Source organism: Festucalex cinctus, chromosome 3, assembly GCF_051991245.1.
Source record: "Festucalex cinctus isolate MCC-2025b chromosome 3, RoL_Fcin_1.0, whole genome shotgun sequence".
NCBI lineage: Eukaryota > Metazoa > Chordata > Actinopteri > Syngnathiformes > Syngnathidae > Festucalex > Festucalex cinctus.
The window spans coordinates 1,332,629-1,354,521 of NC_135413.1; the positions used below are offsets into that span (position 1 = coordinate 1,332,629).

General features: G+C 41.7%; 1 protein-coding gene and 2 long non-coding RNA genes across 7 annotated transcripts in view; 2 read left to right on the forward strand and 1 right to left on the reverse strand.

Annotated features, from left to right (window-relative positions):
* cdk10 (cyclin dependent kinase 10) overlaps positions 1 to 16,457 on the reverse strand; it is a 175,147-nt gene extending 158,690 nt beyond the window's left edge. For 2 of the 3 annotated variants that reach the window (XM_077518133.1, XM_077518134.1), the window contains exon 1: positions 15,909 to 16,457. In XM_077518133.1, the coding sequence (XP_077374259.1) occupies positions 15,909 to 15,995 (87 nt within the window). In that variant the 5' untranslated portion in view covers positions 15,996 to 16,457. The remainder of the gene's footprint in view (positions 1 to 15,908) is intronic. The other variant, XM_077518137.1, reaches the window with a different exon arrangement.
* Positions 12,134 to 13,214, forward strand: LOC144016653 (uncharacterized). Its single transcript, XR_013282956.1, has 3 exons — positions 12,134 to 12,555; positions 12,738 to 12,792; positions 12,872 to 13,214. It is a non-coding gene; the product is annotated as an uncharacterized LOC144016653 (long non-coding RNA).
* LOC144016807 (uncharacterized) lies at positions 16,251 to 21,542 on the forward strand. 3 transcript variants are annotated; one of them, XR_013283018.1, is made up of 4 exons: positions 16,251 to 16,895; positions 17,631 to 20,005; positions 20,528 to 20,616; positions 20,708 to 21,542. It is a non-coding gene; the product is annotated as an uncharacterized LOC144016807 (long non-coding RNA). The 3 variants fall into 3 exon arrangements; XR_013283017.1 differs by having other exon boundaries at positions 20,528 to 21,542; XR_013283016.1 differs by lacking the exon at positions 20,528 to 20,616.
* Positions 21,543 to 21,893: the final 351 nt, after the last annotated feature.

Sequence of the window (21,893 nt, forward strand, 5' to 3'; positions counted from 1 at the left end):
ACCACGGCACAGAGCCCCCTCCACCAAATGTCTCCAGTAAGTCCAAGTCATCCGGTGGCAAGAAACAGTTCACAGTACACTGCCTATTCTGTGACAGCAAAGAACACTACATTAGTCGCTGTCCTCAAATAAAAGAGCAATCAGCAGTCGAGATAAACAAGTGGATAACAGAAGGAAAACGCTACTGGAAGTGTGCACGTCATCACACACCTGATTCCTGCAACTTGAAAAAACCCTGTAGTGACTGTGGCGATATCCATCTCCAGGTTCTCCATGACGTTGCTCAATACCACTCCACTGATTCACCGTTGGCGACCACCGAGAGTCGTGTGTACTTGACGCCAAGTGTAAGGTCAGCTCAAGTGCTTTTGAAGGTGGTTCCAGTTGTGCTACACCACAAGGCCCAGTCATTGGAGACCTTTGCTGTATTAGATGATGGAGCACAACGAACTATGATTTTAACATCAGCCGTCAAACAGCTGCGGTTGAGGGGTGACTCAGAGACCCTCGCCTTACGCACAGTGCGACCTGACGTTACGCACCTCCCAGGTGTAAAAGTCAGCTTTGAGATCTCTCCCCGAGATAACCCACAGAAGCGGTACAGTGTACAAGGAGCATTTACCGCAGCAGGTCTGGATCTGATGGAGCAAACGTACCCGGTTCAGATGCTTCAGAAATGTTACTCCCACCTGGAAGGAATACCACTAAAGTCATTCTACAACATACGCCCACTGGTGTTTATCGGCTCAGATCAGGTACACTTAATTACTGCTACGGAGCCGACTCGTCAAGGAACCAATGGTGGTCCCATTGCCATCCGAACTGCCCTCGGCTGGGCACTAAAAGGTGCACAGGGGTGTACTAATGAACAGACTCCAATACAACAGTGCCTCTTCACTTCAGTCACTAGTCCGGATGATCTCCTGTTCCAGAATGTTGCAAGGCTATGGCAGCTCGATATCTTACCATTCCGCAATGAGAAAGTGGTCGTCCGTTCATGCAAGGATCAGGAGGCCATGAACCTGCTGGAAAAGAAAACCCAGCGCCTACAAGTTGAAGGTGTCAACCGATACGCAACCCCTCTATTGAGGAAGAATGGCGCCCCTAAGCTCAACAGCTCTACAACGGCAGTCATGGCTCTTTTAAGAGCCACCGAGAAACGACTAAAAAGGGATCCAGAGAAGGCTTCAATCTACTCGGCTGAGATCGTCAAGCTTATTGAAGCTGGATACGCAAAATTGCTTAGCCCGGAAGAGGTGAAGCAGTCTGGAGAAGCATGGTATCTTCCACACCATCTCGTTTGTCACAACAATAACCCACGATTGGTTTTCAACTGTTCGTTTCGACACCAAGGAGTCTCCCTGAACGACCAGCTTCTACCCGGGCCTACGCTGAGTCCATCTCTAGTAGGTGTCCTCATTCGATTTAGACAGCACCAAGTGGCAGTGAGTGGAGATATCCGTGCGATGTTTCACCAAGTTCGTCTACTACCAGAGGATAGACCACTCTTGCGGTTCATCTGGCGAGGCATGCACTGTGAAGACCCGCCAGACGTGTATGAATGGCAAGTGTTACCCTTTGGCACAACAAGTAGCCCTTGCTGCGCTATATTCGCTCTTCAACAACATGCACGTAATTATCAAGAGAGCCATCCGAAAGTTCTGCAGTCAGTTCAGCAGAGCTTTTATGTCGACAACTGCCTTGAAAGTTTTCCTACCATCTCGGCCGCTACACACACCAACTGCTCACTGTACTGGCAGAAGGAGAGTTTGACCTCCGACAGTGGGCAAGCAATCAGCCGGCAGTGATCGCCCATCTTCCCACCGAGGCCAGGTCTCCCCTTAGGGAACAATGGCTGAGCCAGAGCCACACCAAGCCACTTGAACCAACTCTAGGCCTGAGATGGAACTGTGCTGCTGATACTCTTGGGTACCAGTACCGAATCATCGAACACTCAACACTGACGATGAGAACAGCTTATCAAGTATTGGCAAGCCAGTACGACCCCCTGGGGTTTCTGGTCCCGTATATCTAAGATCATAATTCAGTAGTTATGGGCCAAACAAAGAGACTGGGATAACCCTGAATTACCCGTCCACCTTCGACAAGCCTGGGAAACCTGGGAAGATGAGCTGAAACATCTAGACAGTGTGTCAATTCCCCGATGCTACTCTCCAGTCTCTGCTGACGACAACACTCTGATATACGCTTCATATCTTTTGCGATGCTTCAGAACGAGCATATGGAGCAGTAGCCTACCTTGCAGTACATGCAGAGGACATCATTCACACATCCTTTGTAATGGCCAGGTCCAGAGTTGCTCCCAAAAGACAGCAGTCCATACCACGTCTTGAACTGTGTGCAGCCCCGGCAGGAGCGCAACTAGCCAAGCTCCTCGAGACAGAAATGACTCTCCCTGTGCAACAAACAATCCTCTGGTCTGACTCAACCACTGTTCTTGAATGGTTGCAGTCGGACTCATGCCGATTCAAGGTGTTTGTTGGAACCAGTGTATCGGAGATTCAAGAACTAACAGACCGCCAGGCTTGGAGGTACGTTGACAGTCAGAACAACCCCGCAGATGAAATCATTGCTGGAACTGACAGTCCGGTCGCTGGAAACAAGGACCCGAGTTCTTCACACAGAAGCCGGAGCACTGGCCAAAGAAGCCAGAGCAAGCCACAAAAGACAGCTCATCTGAGTTGAAGCCCATCACCTTCTGCTGGTTAGCATCAGTCGAGACCAACGAATACATCCCTGACGCCACTCAGTTTAGTTCCTGGAAGGAGTTACTGGATGCAACGCGACGAGCGCATGGGGCGGCAGCGGACTCAAAGCCTGACCAGTCAATCAGCCATCGAGATGCAGAACTCTTGCTGCTGGGAAGGTGTCAAGAGCAGAGCTTCCCGGAAGAAGTTACTGCCTAAAAGGAACAGAAATCTGTGCACAATCACAGTAGACTTGCTATCCTCGCTCCTGAGTGGGACACAGCCTCATTGCTCATCAGAGTCGGAGCAAGACTACGGAGACTACGAGATCCAAGTGTTGGCGAGATTCATCCTATCGTGCTTGATTCGAAGCACCCGGCAGTCAATCTTCTTATCAAAGACATTGATGAGAGTCTGCTACACCCAGGTACGGAACGTGTCTATGCTGAAGTCCGAAGACGGTTCTGGATCCTGTGAGGACGACAATATATCGATATCATCAACTTAACTGCCCAACCTGTCAGTATTGGAGAGCTCAGTCAACGGTGCCACAGATGGCAGACTTGCCCCCTCAACGTCTGAGACTTCTCTGTCCACCGTTTTACTCAACAGGCGTTGATTGCTTTGGGCCGTACCAGGGGAAGATTGGTAGGAGGGTTGAAAAACGATGGGGCGTTCTTTTAAAGTGTCTCACAATATGAGCAGTTCATATAGAACTCGAACTCCCAGGATGTGGATGCTTTCTTGCTTTCTCTTCGTCGTTTCATGGCCAGGCGGGGCACACCCCAATAAGTGCTTTCCGATTGTGGTACTAACTTCCGCGGGGCTGACCGAGAGCTACGGGAGGCCTTTGCCGCTATGGAACCCCAACTGAAGGATCAGTTGGCAGACTACCAGATAGACTTAAAGTTCAATCCACCCAATGCTCCTCACTTCGGAGGCGTTTGGGAGGGGGAGGTTTGTTCGATCAAGGCTGGTCTTTGAGTAGCAGTTGGCTGCCAATCTGTTACAGAGCATGTCCTTCACACAATTTTAGTGGAAGTTGAAGGGATTTTGAATGCCAAACCCTTGGGCTATGTATCAGCTGATGTGGCGGACCCTGACCCCGTGACACCAAACCTTCTCCTCATGGGGCGGCGAGATGCGACATTACCTCAAGCTATCTATGCTTCAGCAAGTATTGGCCGGCGTAGATGGCGGCATTGCCAAACACTGGTGGATCAGTTTTGGCTTCGATTCACAAGGAACTATCTGCCTGATTTACAGACACGACAGAAGTGGAGGAAATCAAGTGGGGACTTGGCAGTGGACTCAGTTGTGCTAATTGTTGACCTAATGCTTCCGAGAGCTCAGTGGCCTGTTGGTGGAGTGGTGAAGACGATCATCAGCCAGGATGGACATGTCAGAACAGCAGTTATTCTGGTCAAAGGCAAGATCTACACAAGACCAGTTGCACGTCTGATCCACCTTCCTGCACTCCAGGATGACACAGAGAACACTAAAGATACTTGAAGAATCTCTGGGTTTACACATTTACTAGGCAAATGTGGGGGTGGCTGTTAAGAATTCTTCAAGTTGTTCTGTCTGCTTTGTTTACGATTGTCTTATTTTGAAATGCATGCTTTTAATTTGAAAGACCGCGCTCGATTTCCACTTCCTGTTTTCCGTCCTCCGTGCGTCTTTCAGATCGCACCGTGCAGTAGTAAAAGACGACATACTGCACAGGTGAATAAGGCTGCATTTTGAGTTGATTAACCCTTGTGCCATTTGTTTAGCCAAATATGTAAATTGGGAGTTGATTGTGCAGGGGGAAAACACAAAAAAAATAAAATAAATAAATAAATAAATAAATAAATAAAATAATAATGAGCCACGGCTTTGGAAAACTGGGGGATGGTCAAAATGCGAGTGTGCCGACATTTCTCAGCCATTGCATGAGGGAGAAAACTAATTTTATAGCCCTGGAATATACGTTAGCCAGCCGCGTAACATTAATGTACATTATAAGTGAAATTTTTGGACCGATTGGAAACTGCATGTATTTTATTGCAATTTCCGTGATTTCTGCATGAAATCCTTCTATGGACATTCCTCGACGGTGCCATGGCCATGAGAAAGATTTCGCACCCCAAATCCACCAGGTGGCGGTAGAGGCCAATTAATGATTTTCCTTGCAAACGCCGCACTGTTTCCAGCACGCCATATTCCACACAGACTTATTTCTTCGTGCTTTTTACTGATTGTGCATTCGACAGGATGTTAGTGGATGCGCGTGCACGTTAGTGGGCGCGCGTGCGTGTTCGTGGATGCGCGTACACGCGCGCCACTTATATTTTTGTGCAGAAAAAGGTATTGCGAGCTATTGACTTATGTTTCGTGTTGGGATATTTGTTTGCTTGTCTGCATGGACGTGGGAGGCACGTTCCCTAGTGGGAGGGGTCGAATGGCAATGCTCTTTGTCGTTGTTATGTCCCCAAAATGAGCCACTGTTAGAGGTGGGCGTCGTTGCAATACAGCGGTTTTCCTCAGTGTGTGAAGGCTGTTATTTAAATTTTTTTTTCTCTTTCTTCACTTTAGAACTTTAGAATTGATAGCGTGCATATTCCACACGCATGCGCAGTTCGATCATCCATTTTGAACAGCCGAGCAGTGGCATTTGCTCTGCAAAGCCTGCAGGGGGGAGGCGTGCCATTGTGGCCAAACGTGCGTGCAACGTGGATGTGACGTATTTCCCTTCGTGCATTCTTCAAAACATGGCAAGGAGCATGGATCGGTGAAAACTAAGCAGAAGGGATAAGACAAAACAAAAAAAACGTGTTTTTTTTTTTTGCAACTTATGAAGTGTAACATGTAACGGTTGTCGAGATGAATTCCTCGTCGGTTATCTTATCTGGCCGTTGCATTTCTACGTGTGAAAGTGCTAAGCTTCGATTTTTATTCGGCTAGTTTGTATTCACAACAACGTGCAAGAGCTAACGTGCAAGAGACATGAGCTTCCTGGATCTAAGTAAAAGAACGGCGATCGGAGACACAAAAAGCTGCAAATGCAAGTTGGCAAGTAAGTACTTCTACAAAATAAACATAAACGAACATATGAGCACGTCCTGGAATGCCGCGGGGGACGTGCAGCTTCCCAACGGTATGTAGCTCGTCGCTGTGTTGACTTCCGTTCGCCGGATACAATTGGATACAGGCGGTGTAAATTTATCCGAAAAACACGCACGATTTCCGGGTAAAGTAAACGGACGGATCGGTGTAATGGAGCTTTTTCTTTCCGTTATTTCTCCGGAACCGTACGTCCTACGGGGAAAATGACACATATCTGACACATATCTGGAACCGTGAGCACAAGAGATACGTGGCTCGTTGAAGTGCGACGCCGGATACGGGGGTGTAAATCGGGCCTTCCTGTATCCGAAAATCAAACACAATTTGCGGCTAAAGTCACGGAGGGGTCCCGGTGCCGCTCCGGAGCCCCACAAAAAGTCCTTTTTTCCCCAAAGTTTTCTATCAAAGCTACCGTGTTGCCTGATGCTCTAACTATGTCATATGAAAGATTCAAATTTATTTCTTTATTATACATATATACAACAAAGTTAATTTTCTTCATAATCTATTATTTGGCTTCTGTTGTCCTATGGCGGGGGGAAATAATAATAATAAATAAATATACTATATTTATGCATAGTTTTGATGCCAATGAACATTTTGGGTGGTTGAAAGAAAAAAAATATTAAAAAATGACTTAGTTATCACACCTCAAAGGAACATTACATAATTGGCTAAAATGTACTCTTCGAGGGTGTTCTGAGTTAAATTGCCATTGTCAAAAAATTTGGCATGCATTGAAAAAATTGTTGTTATAACTTATTGCCTTATTCGAAGCTCTAATTATGTCATATGAAGTATTAATTTTTTATTTATTTTTTATACATGTATACAGCACAGTTCGTTTTCTTCATAGTCCATTCTTTGGGCTTGTATTGTCCTAAGAGGGGGGGAATACATAAAAAAAAAAAAAAAAAAAAATCATATGTATGGATAGTTCTGATGCCAATGAACATTTTGAGTGGTTGAAAAAAAAAATAATATTAAAAATTGACTTAGTTATCACACCTCAAAGGAGCATTACATATTTGGCTAAAATGTACTCTTCGAGGGTGTTCTGAGTTAAATTGCCATTGTCAAAAAATTTGGCATGCATTGAAAAAATTGTTGTTATAACTTATTGCCTTATTCGAAGCTCTAATTATGTCATATGAAGTATTAATTTTTTATTTATTTTTTATACATGTATACAGCACAGTTCGTTTTCTTCATAGTCCATTCTTTGGGCTTGTATTGTCCTAAGAGGGGGGAATACATAAAAAAAAACAAAAAAAACTTCATATGTATGGATAGTTCTGATGCCAATGAACATTTTGAGTGGTTGAAATAAAAAAAAATGTTAAAAATTGACTTAGTTATCACACCTCAAAGTAGAATTACTTATTTGGCTAAAATCTACTCTTCGAGGGTATCACTGATTTCAAGGCACAAGGGTTAAACGTTCAAGTTCAACTGAAGACTCTGCATTCTCTCTTACCTGAGCGCCCCATAGTGGTTAATCAATCCTAAATAACCAGTACAGAGGTTGAATCCTCAACACTATCATTTAATGTTGATGCATGACTGTTTATTTTCTGCACAGCCTCCATGCTATTTTTTATTTTTTTTTTTAACGTTACGATTCTGAATTTGAACTGATTTTCAAAATGGTAGAACACTTAAACAAAATTACAGACACATCGGCTACATTTAATTCTAGCATAACAGTAAAATTAACTATTTTGTAGAAAGAGTAACACGAACACTGTGAAGTGAATATGTTAGCCATGCTAGTTAGCAGCCTCGATACAATGCAAGACTCACTACTCATTGCGTAGTTGTGAAAGTTCATTTTTCAGGCAGCGTTATGTTATTTTACCTTGAACTTGTCAAACTGTGATCGGTGGTGCTCTCGTAAATGTGATATCATATCATCACGTATTCCTCTCCTTTTGCGGCCACTCTTCTGAAGCACGTTTTGCAGTTTAGATAGCCTTCCTCCAAGCCACGGTCGCCATTTCTTTTTCGAAAGCCGAAAAATTCCCACACAGCTGAATTTATTTGTTTTGACAGGGGGAAAGGTTTGCTTGATGGTGCTTCACCTCCTTCAGCCATCCTGCGGTTCGCTCAGTGCACGCATCCTCCTACCTCAGGCGAGTCACATAAAACGCTGTTTTTTTAACATGTCTAACCAATGCGGATTAGCAATGTTATCATCGTTTATTTGTACTGTAATGAATTCATCGAAGCAGGACGCGGCCAGCACGACCGTAATGTGATTGGCTGCGGCAGCGAAGGCGCTCAATGAGACGAGGCCGCTGCTGCCCATTTGATGCGCACGCCTCGGGTCGGGGCTAAACAGCTTACCGGTTTGGGCAAGTTTGGAGGTTTTAAAAAAACCTGACTTTAAATATCATGGTTTACCGTCAAACCGGTTATCGGCACGTCTAATCACCAAATCGATTTTTTTTTTAACACCCCTATTAATGATTGTATGAGAACAGCAGATACTGTACTAATGCACACACAGACACACTGTGCACGGACAGATCGCAAGCAGTAATTTACAGCTATGGTGTGGGGAAACACTTTTTTGTGATAGCTTATTATTATTACCTAACCTTATTATGCGGGACAGATGACGCTGAACATAATGCTAACATTACTTCGTCAAGTAGCTCATTTAGTGTGGCATCATCATACTAACGTTATTAATATGGGCAACAATGATAACACGGGAATTCAAATTCGCTCACCTTGAACTCTGGATGGTCGATCTTTTTAGATGCTTCACTAAGATGGATGTGACCCCCCCCCCATCTTTTGCATACAGGTATTTGAGGATTGATTATTAATCCCTGCGCATCAACCTCAAGTACTTCCATTCACGACTTTTGGCATTTTTCTTCTAAACTAATTGAGGGGCAGCTGCAGTTGAAGCCAACGCAGATGTGCGGGCTACTGCCATGTTGCACGCATTGACTGTTGTGCTTCCTGATTGTCGCAGCGGCAGGGTAGTCACGCGACGTCATAAGACGTTAGGGCTGCACAATATATCGAAAAAATAGCGATATCGCGATATTGGCCCTTGCAATATGCATATCGCAAAGGCACGCAATAAGTTTTATATGGAATTTTATGCTTTTTATATGAATTTGACCAGTCAGATGCTAACTAAAATGTGCATCACCATTCAATAGTTGAAAATTATCAAGACATAATTACAATTAATTAACTAAGATTACATGAAGTTGCTTATTTTGCCCCATGAAAAATGTTTTTCTTTTTATTAGGTAATAAAAATGTAATTTCTTTAGGTAAATTCTAAATATCGCAATAATATCGATATCGCGATGTTCAGCAAGTATATCGCATATCGCATGTTTTTCCAATATCGTGCAGCCCTATTAGACGTTGCGTGGGTTGCCAGATAACCTCATTTACACCCCCAAAAACAACACAAAAGACGCGGCCAGATCTGCTGCCTCGGTACCACTTGATTAGTGTTAATTTTTTTTTTTTTTTTTTTAAATACTAAACAAATCTTGAACAGGGCCCAAACCCTGCCTGTCAAAAGGAACAGACACTTAGATCCTGTGACATTTATACTACCTATTTTGCATGTTTATATGTACTAACTTAATTCTGAACATAAAAAGAAAAGTTGGGCACTTTTCTTCAGTAATTCTTTGCTTTGTTAATGCATTTAAATTCACTGCCAGCCATTTTAGAAAATTTCCAAATTTTTAATACCCATGTGATATTACGTTCAATTATATATAAACCAAATCTACCAAATGACAGAATAGACTCCCGACATTTTGTCTCATCCCGTTCTTTTATAAATGACAGTAGAAAAATGTAGTTTGCCAAAATACAGCTATTTCTCCCATGGACTCTGAAACTGTGTTTATTTCATGTAAAATGGGGCAATGATGTAATCTACCGGTGGTTGGGCATCAGTAAAGTTGTTTCCAAGTTTGACATTTACAGTAGAGTATAATCCGATTATCCCCAATTTATCCCCGCTCTAAAAAATACAATTGACACGTATACTTGTCAAAGGCAGTAAATGAGTTAAATAACAAAATGTATGGGCTGAGATTGCAAAAACGTAAATAAACCCAAGTGTAACGATTATCGGCCGGTTGTAACTTTTTGCAACCTCAGTTCCAAAGGAATTGAGCTCCTGTGGCCTGAACATGCCACTGTGGGGGGTGGGAAGACACAAGAACATCCCCCACAAGCAGCCACACATGCTCTGACTGACACGCGCACGCGCACACACACACAAATCAGGACAGTAAAAGCCTTCTTAGAAACTTGACTTTCTTATTTTGCAACAGAACAATGAATTATAAAATGTTATGTTTGCCATTTGTGAAATGTTGACTCCATGAAATGTCATGAAAATGTTCCATTGCAGTGGCAGATTCTCCACTAAACTTTCATGTGTATGCACGTTTTAACAGTGTAAGCTAGGTAACATTTTATGTGAGGTATTCAATTGTACGTGTTGCATTGGTTGAATTCTGACCTTAGAATCTTAACACACATGGGATCCAGATTCAATCTGATTAGTCAACCAAAAACCTCCCCCAGCTGGTAACTTTCCACTGTGGTCTCAACCGGCCCCCCTGGTGTGGAGGCCGCCGCCTTCCCAATTTAAAAGCACGCTCCCTGCGTACTGCCCTCTCTCTTCCGCCTCTTCTCCGCTGCTCTTTGGCTCCCGCTTCTTCGCTGCTCCTTGGCTCCTTCCTGGTCTCCATCGGCGCGGCTGCCAGACAAAGGGCTAGCCCAGCTAGCTTAACCTCCAGCACACGGCAACGCACAGAAGCCATCGCGTGTAGCGACAGGCGCAGCGAAACACGCTGCTTTTGGTCCCTGCACAAGGCTCAAACGGATGGTGCCTTTCCAGGCACACTAGGCCTCAAACCAAAAAGGGCCCGTCCCAGCCAGCAGGTTGACCCCGTGACGCTCAGTTGGCCAGCCGGACGACCTGTCTCTCCCTCTCCTGAACTGAACCTTCTTCATCCCTTCTTCAAACGAGCTTGGCGAGTCTCCATCCAGGGTCCTGCTTCTCAGACCAACCCCATCTGTAAGTGCAACTTTGCAGGCCTTTGCCCTAGTACAAATTGGTGCAAACTAGGTTGATTGTGGGTCCCATGTTGGTTTGATTTAAGAAGTCTATCACCTTGGTTAAGACAGTTTCTCTTTTCTTCTTTTCTTCTCCTTTGATTATTTTTTTTATTATTTTAGTTCTCGTTTCATTTCCTATCATAGTAGTTAGTTTTGCTTCTTGAAATTCTAAGTAGATTATCCCACCTAGGTTAGAGAATAAACGTGCACAAAACTCAACCCCTGGTTTACTGTGTGTGTGTTTCATCAATTTATAGTGACCTCTAAGCTGAACAAAGAACTCACAAAATTGTAGTAAGGGCACAACCTTCATTTTAATGACTGATTCAACGAGGTTCTCATCTGTTATCCTGATAAAATTATCAAAAAGAGATGTGGTGCTCCGCAGGCAAGCTCAACTTAATTTAAATATTAAGTTTGAGTCTCCTTCAATTAATGAGCCAATTGATTATTAATTTAATAATTAACAATTATTGATTTAATAATTAATTGGACCGATTTCCCTTACACCAAGTATAAAAGCAAGACGGAATAATCGGTCAAGAATATGGATGGATGGATAAAAGCAGGATACTGTAAGATTGAATAAATAATGAAATTGATTGAAAAAATAATTTAGATAAAATAAATTATAAAGAATGGAGGTAAAATAGCACATAAATGCAAAAAGTAAAACAAATATTTACTCAAATTAATTTACTGCGATGGGATGAAATATTGTCAGTTGATGTGCTAATGTCTTCCTATAATCATTACGACAGTTTTTGTAATGTATTCTGATATGTGAACAGCTAAATAAGGAAACCAAACCAACGTGAACACATTTGACACTGTTCGCTTGCTGTACTGACATCATCGGCAAGCGCCTAGCAGGCACGAAGGCCCCCGAATGGGGTATATGTCACGGAAGACGCAGGACGTGATTTTGCACACCAGTTTGGTTCCGGTCCGGGTTGAGAACGCGCAACCGAAGGGCACAAAGTCGGAAGCGCAGGCTACACACTAGCTATAAGTCAACTTGCAGATGATACCACCCTGTTCCTTAACTCTTTGCAACCTGCGGACGAACTAGTTCGTCACGTGACACCCGGTGGGCGTCACCCGCAGACGAGAAAGTTCATCAAATCAGTTTTTTTTAATGAATGGGTGGATGAGACTCTTGGGCAGTTTCCCTCTGAGTATTAAGCCCGTGGTCCTAGTAAAGGCGGAGTGTTGTGGAGTGGTGGGGGCCGGTGGCTGGAGGAGAAAAGACGAGTGCTAACGGCGGCTAACCGGAGGCCTCTAAAAACAAAAGCTCACGCTTTTGAGCAGAGAGTTTGTCACGATCGGGCAAGAGATGACGAATAGAAAGATCAAGGAGCCGGATTCTGCATAAGAGCGTGTGAAAAGCGACAAAAACGTCACGGGCGCCCACTTCATAAGCCACCGCCTCCGACATTCTCTGAGACACGGAGTGAAAGTTTGATCGTCGTATCTCTGACCAGTCCACGTCATCTGACGAGGAATCCGTGACGTATTTGGCGAACTCGAGCCGCCTTCACCAGTTGAACAGATCAATTCAAGTGTGGCAAAGGTAGCAGCAGCAGCGATTTATCCCCGAAAGCTCCTGGAAGCCCCGGAGGTAAGCTAACATTTAGCATTCTGTAAATCGAGTGATCACAATTGTACTAGTTTAGTATATTGAATGTGACAGGGATGAAATGACTTGGATGGATGAGAATATTCACAGACATGCTTCTGTATACTGTTTGTGCAATGTCTGTAACCTCGTACTAACGCATGTTACACAACATTCGATTACAGTTGGGGCAGCGTACACAAATGGCCCCTTCGCAGTCACACGCAGTGCGACCGAGAGGTAAAAAAAAAAAAATCACAATACCTTGCAACAATAATAAAAATTACATCTTGATCACAGTATTTTCTGTAATTTACAGAAGCAGCTACTACACTGGCAGAGGCACAAGCGTGTAAACATCTTGCAGTGTCCCCCTGAACGCAAAAGAAAGCTTCACACGCGATCACACAAAAGACACTATTGGGTTTCAAAACAAAACCCATGCACCCATTCATGCATGCATATTTTGTAAATAACCCCAAATTTGTAAATAGTTTATCAAATGTGAAAATGAAGATGTTATTTCCCTGTATAGTACGTAAATAGCGCACACGCACGAGCACGGACACACGAGCACGCACACACACGCCCACACACATGCACAAACATTCCTGTAAATAATCAACATTTTGTAAATAGTTTGTGAAATGTGAAAATATTGATGTTTACACACGCTATCAGATATGTAAATAAATCCTTATTTTGCTATCAAAAACACATTTTCATTTTTTTTTTCATGTTTTATGGAAGGCAAGGACTGTTGAGATATTTGAGATGTCACTAAACCAAATAATATTACTGTAAAAGTCACTGTTTTGCAGAAAATGGATCAATTCACAAAAAGCTTCATTTCTCCTTATTTTGCCCGAGATTCTTGAATTATGTCAAATCAAGCCATTTTCAAATGATGATTACTAAAGAACAGAATAAGGTAGAATCATACATTTTTTTTCCAAATGAAAGAGGAGACCCCAATCTTTCAAACGACACCCACCATGTCTATTTAGTCATAGCACACAATATTATAATAAGCATTGAAAATGGGTGAAAATATGAGAAATCTGGTGGGATTCTGGAGTTACCTTGTCAGAAAATGCGTGGGATTGAAAGAGTTAAAAAACGAGACGCAAAATCCTATTGCTCTTCAGGTGATCAGCCGCTTCTCAAAAGCCTCAGGCCTTTACTTAAATATTAATAAGTGTGAATTAATGGCTATTCATGACCACCCCCAAATTTCACTGCACGGTATACCTGTTAAAAAAAAATAAAAATAAAATAAAAAATAAAAAAGTTTTTTTTAGAAATTACTATTTTTAAAAACCCAGACGATCTAGTTAAAAATAACTTTGATAATATGATAAAGAAGCGTAAAGCTATTTTAAATTTATGGTTGCAAAGGGACCTCTCCATATTTGGTAGGCTGCTGCTGTCTAAAATGGAGGGACTCTCAAGGATTATTTACCTTGCATGCTCCCTTCAAGTTCCACAGAATGTTGTGAGACAAGTCAATCAAAATCATTTCAATTTCATTTGGAAAAATAGACATCATTACACAAGGAAAAATGATGTTGTCAAATCTTTGGAGGAAGGTGGTCTGAATGGTATTGATTTTGATCCAATGAACGGTGTTCTAAAATTAAAATGGTTGCAAAATTTTATTGGTCATATGGATAAAGTGTGGTTTAACCTCCCCTCCAAAATTTTCTCTGCAGTAGGTGGCATCCAATTCCTTTTAAAATGTGATTTTGATTTATCCAAATTGCCCAATTTCATGAACAAGTCCTACAATACTGGAAATTAATATACAATCAAAATGTTACACCCCATAATACTCCATTATGGAACAACAGATATATCCTCATAAGGAAAAAAATCATTCTATTTCAAAATATGGGATGATGATGGCATATGGTCGGTTCTACACTTAATGGATGACAGAGGGAATTTACTTAGCTTTAATGCTTTTCAGCAAAATTACAATATGGCTTGCTCAGTCCAACTATTTTCTGATGTTATTAATGCAATTCCGCAAGATTCTTCAATGTATTCTGAAAGGTTCACTGCTGTACTCGCATATGGTTCCTTGTATGCGCTCTTGATCTGTCCAAACTTGTCTCTTTGTGGACAAAAAATGTAATAAACTGCTTAGAGCAGGGGTGGCAAACTGCGGTCCGGTGAGGGCCGGTGTCCTGCAGGTTTTGTACATTTCCCTACTCGAAGTGCAGCTGATTCCAATTAACAGGCTCGTTATCAGGTTTCTGCATAGCTTGCTGATGAGCTGATCATGAATCAGCTGTGTTGAAGAAGGGAAATATCCAAAACCAGCAGGACTGCGGCCCTCGAGGACCGGATTTTGCCACCCCTGGCTTAGGGGAATATTAACGAATAAATGTTTCCCTTTACCTCTTAGGAGACAGAATTTAATGAAAAATTTACTGATCGTAATGTTAAGTCAATTAGATGCCAATATATAAGTTTCCCCATTCCATCCAAAGCTAAATAAGTACAATTTAAAAATATTAACAATATCTATCCCTGTAAGCAATTTTTGCATTCTAAATTTAACATTGAGGACAGTGGAATGTACCTTTTGCACCAGTAACATTGAAAAAGATGAACATTTGTTTTTCACTTGTATCTTTACAAAGCTTTTTTGGGACAACTTCTGTGTATGGGCTATTGCTAATGATTTGGGTATTGTTTCTTTAAATTACATGGATATTAAATTTGGAGTAATAATGGATAGTAAGATAAAACAATTTATGTTGAATAACTTGATTGTTATGGCAAAGCTTTTCATTCATAAATGCAAATTTGGAAATACTAAGCCAACCTTTGTTTTTCTGAAGGAACTTTTTTCTTTCAAGGAAGGAAATGGATGGATGGACAAATCTCAAAAGGCTGTCTTTTTCGTTTGACCCCATTGGTCTACGACGTGTTTATGTTGTCGGTTTTCACTTTTCTGTTTTTGATATCGCTCAGCTGTATATTTAAATGTTTCTGTAAGCTTCATTTGTTGATAAATAAATGTAAAAAAAAAAAAAAAAAAAAAAGTCGGAAGCACAAGTATTTTGACGCAATCCACACGTCCTAAACCGAACCCGAACCAAACTGATGTGCAAAAACAGCCCCGCCTCTTCCGTGGCATATACCCCATAAAAATGTACTTTTCTCAGCAAGAACAAAATATATTTCAGTCTGTCACACTAACACTGCACAGTTTTAAGCATTACCTTGCAAAAGAGAACACTAATTGCAAGATGTCAATATTCAGAGTCTAAATGTTACTCTTGATCTGTAAGATATCACTGTCATTAGGATAGCCATTCTGGCGTTTGTCATCCTCTCGTTCTTACCCTATGATTTTTGGGCACTGTGAAAACTTTGTTCTTCAACGATTTGAGCCTTATCGGCCCCGGATCTTCCTCTCCAGCGACGTCCATCTGAAAATAACAGCCAGCCTTCCCCGGCTAAAAACAGAACACAACAAACAAACAAAAAAACAAAAAACGCTTGTATTTCAGAATATTCTTTCGCTTGTTTGTTCGTTTCTATCAGTTTTCAACAGCGTCGCTGCAGCTGCTGCTGCTGCTGCTGCTGCTGCTTCTTCTTCTTCTTCTTCTTCTTCTTCTTCTTCTTCTTCTTCTTCTTCTTCTTCTTCTTCTTCTTCTTTTTCTTCTTCTTCTCTGGTGGCTCCTTGGTATCAAGACGCTATTGGTGACCCTGCACGATCGTTGACGCGCAAGAGCAGAAGATCCCGTCAGCTATGGCGTTAGATTTGTGCCACAATTCCGTGCGTAACAAAATGTGTTTCGTACGTACAAAATGTGTTTCGTACGTACCAAAAATGTGTTTCGTACGTTCAAAATGTGTTTCGTGCGTACAAAACAGTCCTCGCGCACGCTTGCTACGTCTCTCCTCAACACGTACGAAACTTTGATTTACGCTTGCGATGCAAGGGTCGAGGCGTAATATTTGTGCCACAATTCTTAACCAATCAGGAGTCGGACAGGAGAGCAAATCCTGATTGGCTGTTTAATATCCAATCAGGCAGAACTTTGACAACGTGTCGTCACGCCGCGTTGCATCATGGGCGCTTCTTCGATTTTTTTGTTTTTGTTTTGTTTACTAGCACTCGGTGCTTTCCTGTTTGTATTTTATCTGCATTTCTGCTGACTTTTATTTACGTAACAAAGGTTTTGTTATATTACGGGGTGAAGCAGCTCCCAACTGCTTTCCTGCTTAGCGGAAGATAAGTTTTAGCCCTCATGGGACCGTTGGATGACCGTTGGGGGGGGACGCTAACTTCCGAATCGAAGACTACTTTCAACATTTTCATAACGGTAAGTAGCATAAAAGTAGCATCTTTTAACTTGGCCACTATCACACACAGGCTTCCAAGACAATCAAAATTGTATGTAATAGTTACATACACGACATTGGCAATTGATGTGCATAGTTATGATGAAGAAAAAAAAAATCGCCACCCCCTTTCTTTATTTTCTTATGCATTTTTAGTGCCTAGTGCCACCAAATGTATATCGTGTAACTAACAGACAGAAAAAAACATGGAATGTCCAAAAGCACTGTTAACACAATGCCATAGTTACTGATTTGTAAGTACGTTAGTGATATTGATTAGAAAATCGTGGAAAATTACGAGATATCAGCTCTTGAATTCAATTCACGAGTTAATTTTGTTGTCATTACCTGTATACTTGTGCACATAAATGCCATCTCAAACAAATCACTAAAGCAGCCTTTTACCACCTAAAAGACTTCGACAGAAGGGTTGCATGCTCCATACCAGAAGAACCTGACTCATGCTTTTATTTCCAGTAGACTTAATTATTGCAAAGGTCTTCTGACTGTTCTCCCTCAAAAGAGCATCACATTATAGCTGCAGAGGTTATGAAGTGGTTACCCTTAGTTGTACTAGACATTTAACATGAGCAAGAAACTGTAGAAACATGGATGGTCACATTGTTTTCCCATAACTACATGAAGATGGATGGATATGATTGTTTCACGTTTTACAATTAATAACCTTGAGCTTTTGTTTGTTTCCAATTTACCAGGTAAACCAATCCAGATTGCGCATCGTTTCTATATCCGGGTCACAGTCATCAATAAGATGTCTAAGGATAGAGAGTACAGCTAAGATGGATGGGACGGCGATGGATGGCTCCACAATAGCAGTCTACCATGCCTACTGTGTGTAAAACTTGAAATAAAAACTGCAAAGATGCACTGTAACTGAGGACGATTCATTTGATTTAAAAACAAAATGTACAGTTTGCTGTTTGTTGATCGATAATGCATCATTAAGTGTCAATTACAAATACAATGTGTCATATATTTTCATCTGTGGAACCTCTTGGGTCTTGCATTCTCAATACATCATCGTGAGTACAGTACTCTGAGGTCTTCTTGGTCAATGATGGGCAAATGTGCAGTGTGTGCACTTCCGCACTTTAATCTTGAAACCATAAATGTGTCATGTACTGCATTGGCACTGTACCTGCAATAGTATTTTGGTTATTCTTTACAGGTTGTTCCGAATACAGTGTGTGTGACACTTTTTATTTTTCTAATTGTCAATGATACTGTTTGCAAGACACATTTCAATAAGTTCAGTAAAAGTGTCGACAACTTACAGGAGAAAAAATATTTTAAAAATGTTTGATTTGGTATGCTGCAAAACAGGCCATTACAACTATTCGAACTTCAAATTATGATAGTCCAATGTTAACTCATTCACTCCCAACCATTTTCACTTAAGTGTTTTCCTGGATTTTGACTGATTTTTCAAGGCCCGCGAAATATTATGTTCTATTGCTATAAAAATATGGAACATACCAAAAGAGAGATTAGAGTCTCTTCTTTTATCAGGAAAAAATATATATTCCTTTCTGTTTCCGCTGTGCAACAATTAGCAATAGAACATAGCTAAGTTTCATCGTTTTTCACAATTCTGCTTGGAACTGTGGGGAAATCAGCTTGTTTTAACATGGCATGGTTGATCTCTTATACTCTGCTGCCACTCAGCCATTTTTTGCAGTAGAGAGACTGCATCAAAGCTTTCTCTATGCTCTGGCATAAAAAACGTATAAGTACGTCTTTGGGACACTTAAAACATTTAAAATATGACATATTTATACCTTCTTGGGAGCTAATGAGTTAATGTTGTCATTCTTCAGGAGCTCTTGATTTCTCTGCTGTCAAGCTCAAGCTTCACGTTCTGACTCTTCCTACAGACATTTTAATGACTAAGTCAAATTGGTCTCATCAGCTGGCTCAAAAACGTCAGGAATTAGGGCTGCACAAAATTGGAAAATCATGCAATACGCGATTTTGCTGAATATAGCAATAGATATTGCAATATTTAATATGGATCTAAAGAAATGACGGATGATGATTTTATTATCTAATGAACAAATTATATTTCTCATGCAGTAAAATGTATTCAGAGTTATTTAATTGTAATGACTTCAATAATGTTCAACTAGTGGATGGTGGTGCACATTTTAGCAAGTGGCTGACTGGTCAAATTCAGATAAAAGCATAAAATTCCATATGAAACTTATTGCATGTCTGTTATATGCATATTGCATGGGCCAATAGCGCGATATCAATATTTTTTCCACTCCACTTCTTCATCTTCTGCTTCTCGTGGTGTTTTTGACACTTCTGTTGTGGTGTCATCAGGTGCATTCTGGGTCCTTTGTCATCTTTGTTGCCTGGTAATAAAAACAAAACCCAAGGTTAGCGCTCAGATTTTTAATTGTCTATCTGTTGTTATGGAAAAATGACAAGATCAACCATGTTTCTCACATTAGTAAAACAATTATTTTGGGCAAACATGTTTATTTCAACAGCTGCTAGTCATGGTGTATGGTTGTCTTGTAACCAAAATGAATTCAATTCTTACGTCAATAACTATGGCATTGGACTATGGAGAGAAATTTGTGTCTTTATTTTCAATCAAACAAAAAAGGAATTTGCAACCCAAAAAAATTTCAATCAAACAAAAAGGGGATTTGCAATCAAAAAAAAATTTCAATCAAACAAAAAGGGGATTTGCAACCTCAAATAAATTTTAATCAAACAAAAAAGGGTTTTCATATAAAATAAAAATTTGCAAACAAAAAAAAACATTTCAAACATGGATTTGTATTTTAATAAAATCTTTTGCAAACATTTTTTTCGTTTTGTTTGCGAATCTGTTTTTTGGTTGCGAATCTGTTTTTTGATTGAAACCTGTTTTTTGGTTGCGAATCTTTTTCTGTGTTGTGTGGGCGGGGTCCTCCGTTCAACCGATGATAGAAGCCTTGTCATTGGTCAGCTTGGAAGCCGCTGCGACAACTTTCATTGGTCAGATAGGAATGGGGGTGTGACAATGTTCGTCTGACTATTTCCTGGTTCATTTTGTCCAGTCGCCGCCAGCATCGAGGTAAATATAACCCCCCCCCTCACTTCTAGTTTTCCGTTTTGTTTATCTGACATTTATCTAAAAGCAACCCTTGATCTATCGTTTATCCGGTGATTTGTTCTAACCATTACAATTAACGTAATCACTCACTCAGCATTGCTTAGCCATGTTAGCTAGCTAGGTAACTGATGGTCCGATACATGAGTCAGTCATGAAGCTATGTTGTTGGCAGTCAAAACACAAATATACGACTCATTGGGATAGCGGTTAGTATGAAGTTTTTTTTTGTTTTTTGTTTTTTTTAACTCCTAAAGAAACCTCTGCATTCGCTTTACATACAAGCAGGACTGGGAATCGAATTTATTTACACTAGCAGCTTCCCCTTAATTTTGGATGTTTGAAGTAGAGATTAAATTCGTGATAATTCTGTGATTATTATTTATTGGTCCTGGTTGTTTACTGTATGAGTCAGATTGAAACAGAAGGGGAATCTGAGTTGTAGGTGTACTTTTGCAATTACACTGACTAGATTTTTTATTTTAGAGTGCGAGCAGACCAAGGGGTAGAAAATGTAGACATAGCGAGATGCATGTTTACTGTAAGAGGAGCAGGCCAAGGCAGTTTTATTGCTGGTAAAAGCGTACATAACCAGAGGAAAAAACTTTATATGAGTAAAAGTTCTTGGAGTTACTGTAGCTTTCATAAATGTATTTGATATTACAGATCCAGCAAGCTGAAGAGACACCCTTGGACCATCACGGTGAACACGGGATCGTTATACCTGACATCCACTGTCGTTTACCTGAGGAAAGACTTGTTGCTTTACGGCAAATCAATCCAAACAAGGAGTCCTTGAGTTTTGGTCGCGTCATTTATTTGCAGACTCTCAATGTTGCTTCTAGTGCTAGTGTCTCGCGGCCCAAAGGGTCATTTAAATTTATGTAAAAAATGAAAATAAATTCCTGTGTAAAACAGTTTGACTTTTATTTCATAAAAAAAAGCATGCATATGAACGAACAACCAGTCAATTATTCAGCATTTTGTCACGCCGCCACCAGGCGTGGCGGCTCATGCTTTTATTTTTGTGTCTCTGTTTCCCGTTTTACTCTGAAATCCTAACTCTCCTCTCACCCCAGGTCACTTGCCCTTCCTGCCGCTCACTCATTACCGGTCCCCGCCCATGATTATCACCACCTGCCACCAATCAACCCACACAATAAAAGCCACCTGCATTCTCCCCTCCGTTGCCGAAGTGTCACCGTCAGTGCATGGAAGCGTCCCACAGTCCTTATGTCCTTGTTCATGTTGCCTAGCGTTGTTGCCTTGTTTTTGTGCCTTTTCCTCCCTTTTGGAGCGCCTTTAGTTACCCCTTTTGCCTTGTGCCCTTTTTCCTCCCTAGCGGAGCGCTTTCTGTTGTCCCCAGTACCTTTTGCCTGTTTTTTCCTCCCTAGTGGAGCGCTTTTTGTTCTCCACTTTTTCCCCTCCCTGTTCTCCTCTCAGTTTGAGAGGAGACCTTTGTTGGCCGGAAATAAACCTGCTGCCTTGGTGGCCTACCTTACGCCTGCGTCTGAGTCCTACTTGACCTCGCCTTGTCAGTACACTTCGGCCAGCATGGACCCAGCAGGCACGGTCGAGGCCGCACTGCAGAGCCAGGAGGCCCGGCTCAACAACCAGGACCGGATCCAACAGACCATGCTGTCCCGGATGGAGGAATTGACCAGCCAGGTCCACGAGCTGGTAAGCCTTTCACGGCGTCGAGCGCCAGCTCCCACTGGACAGATTCCTCACCCTGAGTTCTCTGTATCGACCACGCCATTCACCGGGGTAGGATTGAGACTGGCCTCCCCAGAACGATACTCCGGTGAACCCGGACGCTGTCAGACTTTCCTCACGGAATGCGACATTCATT